The sequence below is a fragment of the Babylonia areolata genome, chromosome 3, assembly GCF_041734735.1.
Source record: "Babylonia areolata isolate BAREFJ2019XMU chromosome 3, ASM4173473v1, whole genome shotgun sequence".
In the NCBI taxonomy this organism is placed as follows: domain Eukaryota; kingdom Metazoa; phylum Mollusca; class Gastropoda; order Neogastropoda; family Buccinidae; genus Babylonia; species Babylonia areolata.
This window is the reverse complement of record NC_134878.1, coordinates 23,573,444-23,589,416: the sequence shown is the minus strand read 5'-3', so window position 1 is coordinate 23,589,416 and position 15,973 is coordinate 23,573,444. Positions and strand designations below refer to the sequence as shown.

Genomic DNA, 15,973 nt, shown 5'->3' with positions numbered 1-15,973 from the left:
CAGTAAACTAATGAGTGGGAAGTTTTGCGTCCTCTCTTATGTTGGCCATAAACAAGTCTAGACGTTCAGTTCATGTATCAAGATCACAACTGGTTTCATCAACCTCCTCTAATCTCCGATTTTCGACCGTCGACATTCTAATCAAACAGTCAACAAGCGTCAACTGAAAACAACCACAACACACCCGACATATAATTTTCTGTAGAAGAAAACGATTCATGATCTAATTTTGATTCGGTCTTTGCTTCAACACACTAAAGAAGATTGCAGTGGAGAGCGACTGATGTAGAAGTCGCTTTTTTTTTTGTCATCCAACACAGTAACAAAAGGGGGGGGGGGGACGAAAAAAACACAGCGTCACATCTGTAGCAAATCAAGTCTGGCGTGCACGAAATTAAAGTCAAGCCTTGTGGATTCTTTCTTACAGACACAAACACGACAACCGTCCTTGTCGCCAATTGCTATGTTTGTATGTTCACATTCAAACTGACATACACTCAACTCATGTCGATATTAGTTTACAAGGTGCTATGTTCTACTGAGGCTACAATCAAAGAACAATATTAGTACTCTGACACGCGTAAGAAAGGAGGAAGACTGTCGGCAATCTCAGTGCACTTTCCTGTGTTCGCATTCATTGTTCTGGGATGCTGGCAAAGTCTGGAACCGCCAGGCATTTGCCCTTGTATGTGTTAAGTCTAATATCATCATCTTAGATGAACAGACTATAAACAGATATACGAACGAATCTTGCACGTGTATACTTGCAGATCATAACTAGTATGTTCCAACTTGGCAGCATATCAGTGTCATAACTTAAAGAAGTAAAAACACTGATGATGCCATAGCCAATGTGCGTAACATCTTTTTTTTTTTCTTTTTTTTTTATAAGTGATCAAATTTACCTTAACTAATGCTGAATATCATTTGAGTAAATGAATGTTGACATACATATATTTTATTGATTCATGCATATATTATATATGTATATATAGAGTTGATATTTTGTGTGTGCATGTACGCATGTGTGTCTGCAAATAGTGTGTGTGAAGCTTCATCTAGCAGACAGAGAGAGAGAGAGGGGGGGGGAATAAGAATGAATGAGTGAGGCATATATTCATGCAGGTCCACACACACACACACACACACACACACACACATCTAAAAACTGATGGTAATAATAAAAACATGCTAAAATTGCATTCACACGAACACAGAAATGCATGCACACACATATAGACAATAAAAACAACTTTTCTCAAAGTCCTCTCGATTTTATTCAGTTTGGAAATTTTAATATGACTAAATATTGTCTGATACTGCAAGTTTTCTATGCAGCCCCAATGGACACCTAGCTGTTGTTTGATGTTAGGAATGTTTGTTGTTTTTGCCGCGTCCCATGTGTGTACACGTTAACAGCATATAACAATTTTGATTTTCTTCTTAATGGTGTCTTTCTCTTTTTTTTCTCTCTTTTTTTAATCATATTGCTCATATTCCGTAATGTTTCCATATAACTTTGTAAACTTTATCCACACACACACACACACACACACACACACACACACACACACGTTTATACATGCACGGAAGATCGCACACATACACAAACAACTTTCGCGATAATTTTCGTGGGAAATGACGTCGCGTGTAATCCTTCCTTCAGACAAAGTGTTAGGCGTAAAAACGACGCAAAATGACCACATCATGAACACGAACCAACAGCAGTCGGCTCAGCCCGCCATGTGCATGTTTTGTTTCGTTTCCTTGGGTTGACTACAGCTGCTCGCTGAGTGTCCCCACAAAGTCACTGAACGAAGGATTAACGACTGAACAGTTTTGGCCCAGTAATGACATATAAAAGAAAACCACATCCATTCATGTTGCTTCACCTATGCCCGAACATAAATTTTAAAAGTTAAAATCGCTACCTGAATCAACAAACACACATACAAACTCATGCGTAATGTCCTATGTTATCGACTAAAATTATTGCACCTACTTTGAGAAAATTGTTTGCGTGTTTTGCAGTGGAGGCATGTGAGAAATGACATGTTGTGTGAAGTCGTACTCATGTGCACCGCTCACACACGCATGTGCGTGCTCGCGAGCTCATTATCTCTCTCTCTCTCTCTCTCTCTCTCTCTCTCACACACACACACACACACACACACACACACACACACACACACACACACACAGAGTAGGTATACTACAAACAACAAAACTACCATGTCAAAGTGATTTTCCCTACCTGACATGCAAATATAGGCCACAATGTCTCAAGAAGCGTAGTGCACGTCGACTGAGTTAACTGATGAAACTTTTAGTAGACTATTCAGTTACACGCATAGACTTTGGCCATCCTTCGTGGTGGCACACTAAAAACAACAACAACACCATCGATAACAACAAAAACCACCCACTTTCTTTTCCTTTTTTTCGCCCTTTTTTTCGTCTCTGTCTCTCTCTCTCTGCCCTCAGGAACGAGATACAAATACTTGCTGCAAGATCACAGAACCAAAGCAGACGTGAAGCGCTGAGCACGACCGAATAATGGCTTCCGTGATTTGCATGAAAAAGACTTAATGTCAATGCGAAGATGTAGGTCAGTGAGTCACAGTCTTAACGTGTCTGGTTTGGGAGGTCGCAACTGACGGGCTGGTGTAAAAATGGGTCACTTTTGGGGGGGGCGGGGGGGGGGGGGGGGGGGAGAGGGGGGGGCAGGAGTGTGGGGGGTTGCGTGCATGTTCGCGAGTATGTTAAAATTCTATCCTGATGAGTAGCATACTGCGCAGCAGAAGTGAAAAATAGATTATATGCTACGTTGTTCAGCTTCATCATACTTTATCAGCTTCGGAAAAAAAACAACAACACATTTTGTTCAGTGTGTGTGTGTGTGTGTGTGTGTGTACGCACGCCTTTGTTTACACCTTGAATGTGTGTGGTGAGTTTCAGTCAAATAGGTTTATCGACCACACTCACACATTCATTATTAGATACAGTCGAAGCCGCTAGTAACGACTCGAAGTCTGATGTAACGAATACTGGATATAACGAAGCAAAAAGGTTGGTCCCGGCAAAAATCCTTCTTTATGTGACTAAAAACACGTCGGATGTAACGAAACGAAGTCGGATGTAACGAAATGCCGCTTATAACGATTTTTTTTTTTTTGGTTGGGGGGGGGGGGGGGGGGGGCGTTCCCAGAACGCATGGCAACAAAAGGGCTGTCCCTGGTAGAATAATTTAGAAAAAAAACTTTGATAGTATAACAAATACACTTGCATACAGAGAGAACCAAAAAGTAATACAATTCGAAACAATGCAACATGTTCTTACAATCAACTGTCATTGAACTTTCCTAAATGTTTTCTCACAACTGAATTAACATATGCTTGTTTGGTTACCATCAAATCATAATCATTCATGTCTATATACCATCAAATCATACTCATCTGTGACTATGTGCCATCAAATCATAATCATCTATGACTAACGCCATCAGTTCATATCCACCTAAGACAATGTCACTGTGTATGTCATATCATCTATGACAGTGCCATCAATTTATCATCTATGACAAGTGTCATTAATTCATAATCATCTGTGACTATATACTATCAAAAACTAAACAAAGGAAAATATAAAAAGAGAAAGGAAAAAAGAGCTTGACAAATATCAAATACAAACAGCTTTCGATTATTAAGTCCTGAAATAAAAACAATATGACAAAGCTGTCACAGGACAATGTAGTCTGTCTATGGCAGGGAATGTATACAGCCTGCCACTTGGTTCAAGCAGACACTGCATGAAAACAGAGAGTCGTTATAACTGTTATTTCCCTTGACTTTGCTTAACTGACCAGCCTCACACGACTACTTTTTAAGAAAAATGTTTTCAGTATGGGGTGAGATATTGTGTGGTTGAGTGACGAATCTATGGATGCACAATCAATTTTCAAATGGATGAATAAAGATGTATGGTATGGTATTGTATTATGTTGTATTGTATTGTATTGTATTGTATTGATCCTCACCAGTCTACTTATATGGCTGGGCACAGCACATAGACCGTCTTCCTGAAAGTCATAAACGATCTTCTCTTTCCCCTTGATGATGACAAAATATCTCTTCTAACTCTTTCCGACCTTTTTACTGCTTTGATACTATTGTTCACGATATCTTTCTATCTAGACTTCAAAACTCCCTTGGCATTTCTGGCACAGTTTAAAACTGGCTAAAGTCATATCTGCATCCAGCCTCAGACAATCTCTGTAAACGGCATTTACTCATCAGCAACACCACCGACCTATGAGGTCCCACAGGGTTCTGTGCTCACGGCCTGTTCTGTTTGTTCGTTTTGTCAGTCAGACCTGTATCTAGTGTAATCGACAAATAGGAACTGTCACACGGCTAAAAACATCAGTTTCCATTTCTGAACTAAACAACATGATCGCAAGCACCCAAGCTCCTCTTCTTCCACTGCATTAAAGTATTCCATGAAAACCCACTTCTTTAACTAATGTAGAAACCACAGCCCTACCCCATTATTATCACTGACTTTTCGTTTGTTTGTTTGTGTGTGTGTGTGTGTGTGTGTGTGTGTGTGTGTGTGTGTGTGTGTGTACGCACACGTGCAAGTTCTTGTGGGGGCGGGGGGGGGGGGATTGGGGGGTTACACGGGCCCGTTTTTGTAAAGCGCTTAGAGCCCTATTTAGAACAGGCGCTATATTCACATTCTTCTTCTCATCATCATTATCATTATCATCATTATTATCATATCATGTAGGAGTGCAAAATCTTAGATGAAGTAGATGGCCGATTGACAGGCCACAATCAAAACATGGATCGGTGTTTGGTTTAATGAGATTATGTAAAAATAAACATTAAAAAAAATACCTTATAATCTCCAAATATCATGGTCTCAAAAGATATTAGAGCAAAGACTCTTTCCGTTAAAATAACTCAAATATCTTAGGACTTTATTCAAAACACAAATAAATTATAACTCCCGCCAGTTGTTTAAGAACAGAATTCTTTTTCTTTTCCTAAGAGAAGGCGACCGTTCTTCCGTTACCATGTTACTAAAATGATACTTCTGAATGTGTTATTTCCCTTATTAAACACCCAACAAAGGTTACAAACATTGCTGTTACAACACTGCTTACACATTTGATTACTGAAATAGTTTTGAGAGGACACTGTGCTTTATAACATGAGGTTTGCTTTCTCCTCAAACTGTGATCATCCTGTGTTAGGATTTGACATCAATGTATTTCTAAAAGTCGTAGCTGTGAGTACATTTCACATTCTGGGCACAGCACGGATTTTATAAGGGCACGGAGGGAAAGTGATTCCAAACACTCCTTCCAGAGGCGGCAGCTGTCCCTCTTCCGCTGGCAGGAAGCGGAAGTGCTGAATGAGAGTGGCCAGGTACAGGAACAGTTCCATCCGGGCCAAGGACTCTCCCAGACACATACGGCGACCTGTGGAACATAACATAAATTAATAATGATCAGTTCAGTTTATCATCAGATCCTAACAAGGTCTTTAATCATTTCTCACAACAACAAAAAAACCAAAAACAAAAAAACAACAAAAAAGTGAGAAAGAAAACAAAATCAATAATAGCCATTCAGAACATTCATACAAGTCTGAATAGACTTGATCAGTTCATCTTGGGATGAACTGGTGGCTAGCAGTAGAGTGAGACCTCAGACTTGTTGACAGACAATAGGCTGACACCAGCTATTTGGCTAAGGACCACAGAGAACAGAGTACTTTTGACTGCCTCATGAGTCCAACGACAGGAGAATCAAAGTCTAAGTCAGAGTCTAAATAGACTTTCAAGCATGTGATAATTAGATCATACAGATTATAACAAAGCTGCATAGATCATTGAAAGCTAACGGTGTTATATATCTTAGTACAGAAGCAATGGTTTATAACAGTGTCATTCAATGTCAAACTTATGTCTGGAATTAATCTTAGCATTGTAATCTTCATTTCTATACCTGTTACTCAGTTGATATTGAAAAGTTGACAGATTTTTTATTCGTTGATCAGCTGGGATTAGTTTTGAACTGAGGCTGTGGTTTTGGCAAGAGGTAAGCTGTAGTAAATGTCAACAGAAACAAACATATAGAACTTGATAACCATCTTAATGCTTTGATACTGACAATGGTTAGCATTAAGCCCAAACAATGAAATATTGTGGGAAGAACTTGTTAAAATTGAAAAGCTCGTGAAAAACAGGGATGAGAATGAATGTAAAAATGCCATTTTAAACTTCAAAGCTGAATTAGTACTGCTTTTAAAGAAATGCAATTAGAACTTAAGAGCTAAACAAGTACTGCTTGAACTTATCTTTTACTGTTTCTGGAATGATGCTTCCGTTATTATCCATGTCATCTTTTTTTCTTTTCTTTTTTTTGTCAGTCTACATCGCTTTTTTTCAAATTAAACAAACATGTAACACTGAATATATAAAATAGTTACCTGCACTAAAGGGAATTAACTCTTCTCGCTTGGTCAGTTTTCCATCAAGGTCGATAAATCTCTCAGGCCGGAAGTTCTCAGGATCTCCCCAGATTTCAGGATCTTGCAGGACACAGCCCAGGTATGGAAGGATGGAGGTGCCTTTGGGGATGACGTAATCGCGGAACCTGACGTCGTAAGCAGCAGCGTGCATGCCAGCTAAAGGAGCAACATTCCCTTTCCGCAGCACTTCACAGATGGTGGCTTCCACGTATGTCAGCTTCGGTCTGTCACGCATTGTGGGCAGGCGGTGAAGTCCGATGACGTCAGAGATTTCCTCGAAGCACTTGTCTTGGACGTGGGGATTGTGGAGAAAGAAGAGCATGGCCCACATCAGACCTGAAGAAGTTGTCTCAGTTCCCGCAGCAAATAAGTTGGACGCACATTTTTGAAGATTCTCATCTGAAAGGGGTTGAGAGAAATGTATTAGACTGTTTTGAAGCAAGTCTGTGAGACAGACCCATCTCCCGCAAACAGTAATCTGGTCAACCTTTTCCATCATCCAGTCTCTTCATGCACCTGAACTGAATGAATGTTCCAGGTCATATCCAGTCTTACACACTCTTAATCTTGTGATGATAAAGCAACAGATAATACAGAGGATGAAGATATACAACGTGGAGAAAATAATGACCAGAGAATGTTTAATTGAGAAACGGTTACTGGGGCACAAGAGACAGAAGTATTGTTACATTTCACACACACACACACACACACACACACACACACACACACACACACACACACACACACACACACACACACACACAAATTCGTTGTTTGGCTCTCCATTCTCCAATTAATGCTCATGTGATTTTTGAAGTGGGATTTTTCCAGTGTGCGAGTATGTCTCCCCATTTTGGGGAGCTCCATTTTGCAAGTTCTTCAATGTTTCTCTGCAGATAACAACCACTGATAGCAACATATAGTTTTCTCAAGTTTCAATCAAACATAGTGTATCTCTTGTGGAGGACCTGGCAAGAAGCCAGGCATACACTAATTTTGTTTTTTTACTTCCTTTTTGTTCATGCTCGTTCATAATACCATTATGTGCTTTTACTCCTTAAGTTATCCAGAAACAGTTCCGTTTCAAGAAAAAAAAACTACTTCACTGATGTTTCTTGGCAGCTAATGTTTTAAATTTGAAATACTTATCTTTCTGAAAAATTCTGAATTGTTTAGATTTTCAGTGGGTCCTCTGGTCTTTGCTTTTTCATAATCATTCAAAAGGAGATGTCTAGAAAGACCTATGTGTCTAATCATGCTATATTTGGTGACCAGAGATACAGTAGTTCCTGAGTGAGAGAGAGAGAGAGAGAGAGAGAGAGAGAGAGAGAGAGAGAGAGAGAAGAATTGGGGTGACGACAGAAAGCTCATTTTGCTCACAAAAGTGAGCTAAATCTGTTTCATAGTACATACCATTCAAAGTTGATTCGACATTTCCAATGAATTTTTGTTCCTCGATCTTATTAAGGTAACTGTAGATAAAATCGGGGTTTTCCACTTTGTCCACGTCCTCATCCAGAGTCTTCCGGTGTTCTGCTACAAGCTTGTCAATGAAGGAATACACATGTCGAACACTGGTCTGGGCCTCCTTGCCTTTGAACGGGTCACCAGGAATGTATCTCAGAGATGGTATGAAGTTAAGGATGGCAGTTCCTGCAAAACAAAGTGACTTGTTGGTCAACTTCACACACTTCACATTTTTAAACAACTCTGTCCTAATTTGGATAAAAACCGATAATCTACCTCTGCCTCTTTCTTTCTCTCACGCTCCCACCCCACCTCACAACCCCTATTATCCCTCCCCTCCTAGCCACGGACTCCTTTCTAGACAAGAAATGAAACTTTTCCTCAAAAAAATGACAATGATGTTGGTTTTGAAAATGGATAGTCACTGTTCAATGACTGAAAATATTTTCTCCGTAGTTAAAACTGTACTTTGTTTCCAGAATAACCAAGCTCATATTTTGTCTTTTTTTCTCCACACTACAAAGACAGCATGCTTTTATGTCCGAAAGCATCGCTATAATTCTAGTTCTGAAACTGATTGATGATATAAATATGTGATGAAAGGCATGAGTGAATAATTCCTCGTTGTTGATTATTTGGAAACACAAGATTCAGTAACAACAGCTTAGAGCTTGGACTCTGACGGAGGATATGTGCTATGTAAGAACCTATATCATTTCACATCATATCATACCATGTATCAAATATATTATTATCTCTTGATTTTAAGTAAAAATGAAAATTTAATGCAAAGCCCAGGTCTTCATCCATCTTCTCTCTCTCTCTCTCTCTGATTCCCTCTTTATAGAAACCACAATGAAAGATGAACAGTAGTTATATGTTGTAAAGAGTAACTGATTTTCCATAAACCACTCTGAACACTCTCCCTCTCTCTCTCTCTCTCTCTCAGACAATACATACTGAACACAAAAAACCCACACCTGATAACAGTTCAAAGTTACGATTAAAGGTCTTCAAGTAGTATATGAACTCCGGATCATCGTAGTGGAAGCGTTTTCCAAACAGGATCGAGCAGATGTTGTTGGAGATGCTAACTTGAGTCATCTGGGCAAGGTCCACAGGCGCCCCCTGGTGGTCCTTAATGGCCTGGATGTAGTGAGTGATCTCCTCTTGGATCTTCTCAGCCAGCACGTTCTTGCCCATGCCCATTGCACGGAGAATCTCCAGGCCTGTCTTGCGTTGCTCCTTCCATTGGTGACCCGAGGTGAATACAATGCCTGTTAAAGTAAAAGTAATGGTTATATCCGTTTTGTCCAAATATAATCTATTCCTCTTTGTCTCTTTTTACGCTGCTGGTCAGGTATCTGCTTGGCAGATGTGGTGTAGCGTATATGGATCTGTTCGAACGCAGTGACGCCTCCTTGAGCTACTGAAACTGAAACTGAAACTTTGTCTCTGTCTCTCTGGTTTTGTATGCTTGTTGCTACTTCAATGTTTAAAACCCAAAAACTTCGAAAAATGCTTCGAACCTTCTTTTTTTTAACTTTTGATTTGTTCCATGTTGAAAACCCATATAAAATTGATTACATAATCATTACATAATTATGCATTGTATTTTTCTATCAACAGTATTGTTACCTTATAACCAAACAACCGGCTTCTTTTAAACCAGTTCTGTTATTATACATTTCAAGAAAATTCTGTCCGAATCAATATGTTCCAAATGTGTTGAAACAGTTGCTCGAGTATTTGGAGTCTTACAAACTTCTTGAGTCGTTTTAGTAATTGCACAGCACCTAAAACGCCTTGTTGCATGTTGTTAATGACCTTCAAGCTTAGGACAGTGGTCGTATGTCTATTTTGTCACTGCCTGACCTGTTGGCAGCGTTTGACAACATCGACTATGGCATCCTCATTACATGTTTGCATTCTACTTTTGGCTACTCTGGAACAGTCATGACTTGGCTTGTCCCTTACTTATCTTGTCACACGCAGTCTGTACCTTGTTGGTCATGAATCCACTCCGTCTGTATTGATGTATGGAGTGCCACAGGTTTCAGTTTGGGTCCAGTTTTATTTACTATATACACACAGCCTCTTAGCTCTGTCATTTATCAGTCGGGTCACTCATGCCATTTCTTTGCAGTTATTTCCAGTTCCATAACTCTACTGTCCGTCAGATGTTCCAGCTCTTGCCTGTAGTTTGAAAAATAGCATTGGACGTGTGGCTGAGTGGATGAGTGAGAGCAAGTTGAAGATGATTGAAAATAAAACCGAGCTAACTGCCATTAACACCAGATCTACAGTGACATCACCAACGGGAATGAGCCCAGCAGAACTTATGTTTGGTCGACGTCTACGCACAACACTGCCAACTCTTCTGTGTCGGAAAATGTATGACAACGAAAATTGCTGAAAGAGACTAACTGTCATCGACTCCCTGACCTTCAACCAGGACAACACGTTCTACAGGAGTTTTTTCCACGCAAAGAATGAGAAGACCCAGCCATTGCCAAACAGTTGTGTGCTCTTCGTTCGTGCATTGTCCAGACCAGTGACGGCCAGGAATACCACCGGAAACGGAAACACAGGAGTACAGTTCGGCATCACCAGCTTTTCATCCGAGTGCCAGGAGGAAGCCTCAACCGACACTAGCCTGTCATGTCATCCAGAGAAGACCTGTGACCCCAGCAACACAACAACCCCAGACAACACAAAATAAACTGATGAATCAGAGCCTCATCCTGCTTTCAGTGGTGTTGACATGAAATCAGGATCACATCAACAGCCTACAGTCCTTACAACACAGTCACGTAGTAAATACTTCAGCGCGTTACAAAGACTGGTGCACAATGCAGATTAAAAAGAGTAGAGAAACGTTTAGATCGAAATTACTGACAGATGCTGATGAAACAGAAGAGAAAATTATATCAAAATTACTGTGGATAGTTTTCTTCTTAATCACGTTCAAATTATTTTTAAATGCGTTACTTTAATGTTATCATCTAATTTTAGCGTCCTAAATAATGGCACCAGTTTTAAAGAAAGTTTTCGAGTGTTTTGCAACTGATGCATACAATTACAGCAGACTGACACTGGTCTGTTAGATTACATGGTCAATGTGTTAGCATTTTTGGCAGCCCATGTATACTTTTTCCAAAATTCGTGGCCAAGAAAATAAAACATGCCATGCTAAACATACATGTATATACAGGAGCTGCATCATGTCATGGACGCATTTGGTATTCTGAATTATTCCCCTTGCATTGGTGATTGAGCCGTCTTTGGTGGTTCAGCTGTAAAGCTGTGCTGTCATTTCCATTATGATTTACACAAACACAGAACTGTACAATTTATGTTGGTTTTCTAGACATGGTGTACTTGAACAAATAAGATTGTACTTGCGAGGAAACAGCAACAGATGAAATATCGGAAACAAAATGAATTGAAACTTGTGTGTGCTGAATTGTTTGTATCAATAAATGTTGCACTTTTGTCTTAGTTCTGAAGATGCTAAATCATGGAAAATTAAGGAGAAGGATAATGATGATTCATTAAACACCATCACTACTTTGTGAGTGACTAACGCTATCTTTAGAAGACCTGTACTCTTGCAATGAGGTAACACAAGTAAAAGTCAATGTATATGTCAATTATATGTATAATTATGCTTTTTGTGACTTACAAGCAATATCTCTGGCCAAATCATTTTGTATTTCAAAAGACTATGAAGAAGTGATCACCTTTATTATTGGCAATATGGTCTGACAAAAAGTTATGAGGACGATCAGAGAAGACATCAGCGAAGGTAACGAGGGCTTCACGAATGGCGGAATAGCTGGTCAGCACTACCACCAGCTTGCCTCCCATGTAGAGACTGAACACGTCCCCATACTGACGTCTCCATGTCATTAACTGGGCCCGTGGGTCTTTGGGCATCAGATGCAGGTGTCCCAGCAGGGGCAGAGCAGATCCAGGGCCTGGAGGGAGACCCGGGGGTCGTCGTGTGGACTTCCAGCACAGCAGACACAGCAGCACCACTGCTCCCACCAACAGAGATGTTGGGTCCAGTGATGATAGCACGGACATTCTGGCAAAGAGAATCTGAAACTTGAGATTGAAATAAAAAAAATTCCTTTCAAAATGTTGAAAAAGAAATTGCAGTGACTGAAAACAAAGGACACTGGGACATTGTATCAAAAGAATCTGTAATGACAGAAAACAGAACTTTTTAAAATTTTATTTTATTTAATACTCAGTCACCTTTTGATTCCATTGTAAACTGTTGACAATACAGACACAGACACACACACAGACACATACATACTCACCGCCGCCAACGATTTACCGCAAGAGGGGGTGGGAAATGTTCTCTGATGCCTAGCGTGTTGCTCAGTTTAAAATGTATTTGGGAAAGCCCAGAGCGGCTGTTCCATTTTGAAGAAATCTGCGCATTGTTGGTTTTGAAATGATGCCAATATTCGTTTGATTAGCAAAGGATTGCACTACCTCTCAAGCTAGACTTGCGGCCTTTCCCTTTCTCTATCTTTCTTTCTGTGAGGCGATCAATGGTGTGATGGCCTTGTACCTGGTTTTTGATGAACTCTTTTTAAAACAAAACAAAACAAACCTTTTTTTATGATTTCAGATTTTGTCAGGCATATACTGCTCATTGTTGTTGTTGCTTTGCCGGCAAGCCTGTCAGCTCGCTCATTTCCGTTAGACACCTACATGTCCAGATCAGTATATCCATGTAAGCATTTGAATCTGAAAGTTGCGCATTGCCTCATGCCACTCTGGCCTCCCCATTCCACTTGGTTCATTGAGTCCGTCAGAATCATGGCATGTTGATTTCCAGGCGTACGGACAGATGACAGCCACTGGAGAGCATGAGTCACAGGCTCAACTTCCACTGTCAGGAGGTTGTGTCTTCGTACGCGGCATTCTCATCCCTAACTTTTTTGTTGTTATTGTTGTTGTTCCCCGTTTTGTTTTGCAGAGAAACCCCAACCGGATGGGTCTTTGGTGACAGAGTCATCTGTGCATATGATAATGTCCTCTTCTTTAATGTTTTCATCTATGAGTAGCCTCACCTATTCTGCATCAGTTCGGCCTTCTGGCCATTCCCGACAATGCCTTCCCAGAGTGGGTGAAATGACTGTGTTGAAGAGATGTTTGAGGTTTTCATGGTTTTCCTCCCGTTCATTTGTTTCTTTTAGCCGGCAAACAAGCTAGATTGTGTCTTCTGCTTGTCCCATCCACAATCTTCCGCGTCCCAGACAGCTGACTTTAGTTTCTTGGCTGCATCATACGCTGGGTTTTGAGGGCTTTTTAAAGCTCTGAAATAAGCCCTAACCTGTTGTAACTTGTTTCTGGCCTACATTGAAGGAAGGTCAAATAGGTATCAGTGAGGTCTCAGTAGGTTAGTATCGGATGATGTAATGGTCCTTAATTCTGGATATAATTTTGATTGAATAAACGTATTGACATACATATGCTTTATTGATTCATGTATATAATTTATTATGTATGTATATACTTACAGTGTCAGGGTTATGTGTGTGTGAGTCTGCAGACGTGTATGCGTGTGAAGTTTCAGTTAGAAGAGACAGAGAAGAGAGAGTGGAATAAGGTGAATGAGAGAAGCATGTCTTTACGCAGATACAAATGTAAATTATATACACATCTTAAAAAAGACAAAAAATGCTTAAATCACATTCACACTGTGACACGTCTGAAGGATATGCACACATAAGTGGTCTTTTACGTGTATGATTGTTTTTACCCCGCCATGTAGGCAACCACACTCCGTTTTCGGTTGTTGTTTTTCATATAACTTTGCAAACTTTCCACACACACACACACACACTTGATAAGTTGCGACAGGGGCTGGGGGTGCGGTACGGGATGGAAGGACGATGTCGGATGGCCGACTGGTAGGAGGTGGCCAGCTCCTTGGAAATTTGAGCTTTGAAGCTTGTGACGGAGCCTCAGTGTGTGTACTGTAGCGTGACTGGAAGCTATGCTGAAACATGAGAAATGACAAGTGGCACGTAATCCTGTCTTCAAGTCAGGTGTTCGGCGTGAAAACAATGCAATACAACCGTATCACGAACACGCCGTACCGACAGATGGCGAGCCAACTGAACCCGCAATGTGCTTTCTTCGTTTTCCTTGGCATGATAGGGGGGCAACAAATGTAAAGAGCGGCACGCTGATTGGCCGGACTGAATGAGCTCATTGTAAATGAATAGGTGACTTCGCAAGATGGCTTCACAAACGACTGAATTTTGTGGGGGTGTAAAATAACCCAATAAATACAAATGAAAACCACAGAAAATGAGTCACAATATCTATTCATTATAACGTCGCTTCGCCTATGCACGAAAATAAAATTGTGAATTAAGATATCTCCCTGAATCTGACAAACACAAACATGCACACACACATTAGTGTGCTTCCGTCAGGACTCACACACTTACGTGCTCGCGCACACGCATTCGCACACTCACACACATCACACACACACACACACAAACTCTCTCTCTCTCTCTCTCTCTCTCTCTCTCTCACGCACACAGAGTACCATACACAAAATTAATTAACTTACTGTCACAGTGGCGGATAGGCCCTACCTGTCAACTTGCAAATGTACGGCACACAAGTGGAAGTCTCGCTTTTCTCGGCTGTACAAGCGTTGTCGAAATGCGTCGACACAGAAAACTGATAATCAGACTTTTAGAAGGCTAATCGGTTGCTTTACACATAAAGTCTGTGGCCTTGGCCCTAGGAAATAGATCAAAATAAGTGTAGGCCTACCTGTTCTCAGTCAAGTTGTTCGTGGCTCATACTGACCTTATTTAACACGATAATGTATCTCACTGGTGGTTGTGCTCTTGCTGTACATAGGTATACCTCAGTCACGGACTTTTCAAGTGGCCGTGATCTCTGTGGACCCTACGACAGGGCGCCACCTCCGAATCATGGTCTCTGTGTGTTATCGGTCAATTGCTATGCATGTGTACTTCTGACTATGACAGGACTGTAAACACTGAATCAGTCATGGGTCAACAGTACTGATCTAAAAATAGAATATATACATATATCAGTGTTCAACAAGCACTCGGCAAAGCCGAAGGGAGCTCTAGGGGACGTTGACCTAATTGGTCACGCAGTCACCATCCGGGGCTTTGGCCCGGGCTTTCAGCACTGTTGGACTGAATGCATCATTGCAGCGTTCACAACAAAACACACGGCTCAGTAATGTTCTTGGTTAGCACCAAGAAGACCGTCCATAAATTGCAAAAAAAAAGTCACTGCATCACTTAAATTGATTATAAAAGTCACATCAAAGTACAAAGCTAAAAGTCACCGAGTCACCGAGTTAATTTCTTGATCAACCTGTTGACGGGTTGTGTAAGGCTGGGTAACTTTTTTTTCTCATTTGATAGGCGTGCGTGCACACGAGTGTTCAGATATGATCCTGATGAGCTGCATACTGAGCATCAGAAGTGACTAATGCTTCATTGTTCAGTTCCATCATACTCTAACAGCTTATGAAAAAATAGTTTAAAAAAATATTTACAGTCTATTCGTAATGGAGAGAACACACGTTGCGTTCATGTTTTTTTGTTCGTTTGGTGTTTTGTTGTTGTTTTTGGTGTGTGTGTGTGTGTGTGTGTGTGTGTGTGTGTGTGTTCAGTGTTTATCAGTTTGTTTTGTTTTGCCAGTGTGTGTGTGTGTGTGTGTGTGTGTGTGTGTGTGTGCGTGCGTGCGTGCGTGTGTCAGTGTGTGTGTGTGTGTGTGCGCGCGCGCACATAATCATATATGACTAACGCCATCAATTCATATCCATCTAAGACAGTATCATTATCATCAAGTTATGTCATTGGTTTATAATCATATATGACTGCGCTATCAATTTATCATCAATGACTATGTGTCATCAATTCATAATCATCTA

At 40.6% G+C, this 15,973-nt stretch overlaps 1 protein-coding gene across 9 annotated transcripts; it reads right to left on the bottom strand.

Moving 5' to 3' along the window:
- Positions 1-4,667: 4,667 nt before the first annotated feature.
- LOC143280507 (cytochrome P450 2U1-like) lies at positions 4,668-15,086 on the bottom strand. 9 transcript variants are annotated; one of them, XM_076585177.1, is made up of 7 exons: positions 14,866-15,086; positions 13,880-14,035; positions 11,754-12,120; positions 8,991-9,287; positions 7,957-8,196; positions 6,499-6,939; positions 4,668-5,486 (listed from the first exon to the last, which is right to left on the bottom strand). In XM_076585177.1, the coding sequence occupies exons 3-7, from the start codon at positions 12,097-12,099 to the stop codon at positions 5,305-5,307; spliced, it is 1,506 nt and encodes a 501-aa protein (XP_076441292.1). In that variant the 5' UTR covers positions 12,100-12,120; positions 13,880-14,035; positions 14,866-15,086; the 3' UTR covers positions 4,668-5,304. The 9 variants fall into 9 exon arrangements, with proteins under 9 accessions (XP_076441292.1, XP_076441290.1, XP_076441291.1 ...); XM_076585175.1 differs by lacking the exon at positions 14,866-15,086 and adding an exon at positions 14,646-14,847; XM_076585176.1 differs by lacking the exon at positions 14,866-15,086 and adding an exon at positions 14,646-14,847 and having other exon boundaries at positions 11,754-12,100.
- Between the last annotated feature and the right edge of the window lie 887 nt (positions 15,087-15,973).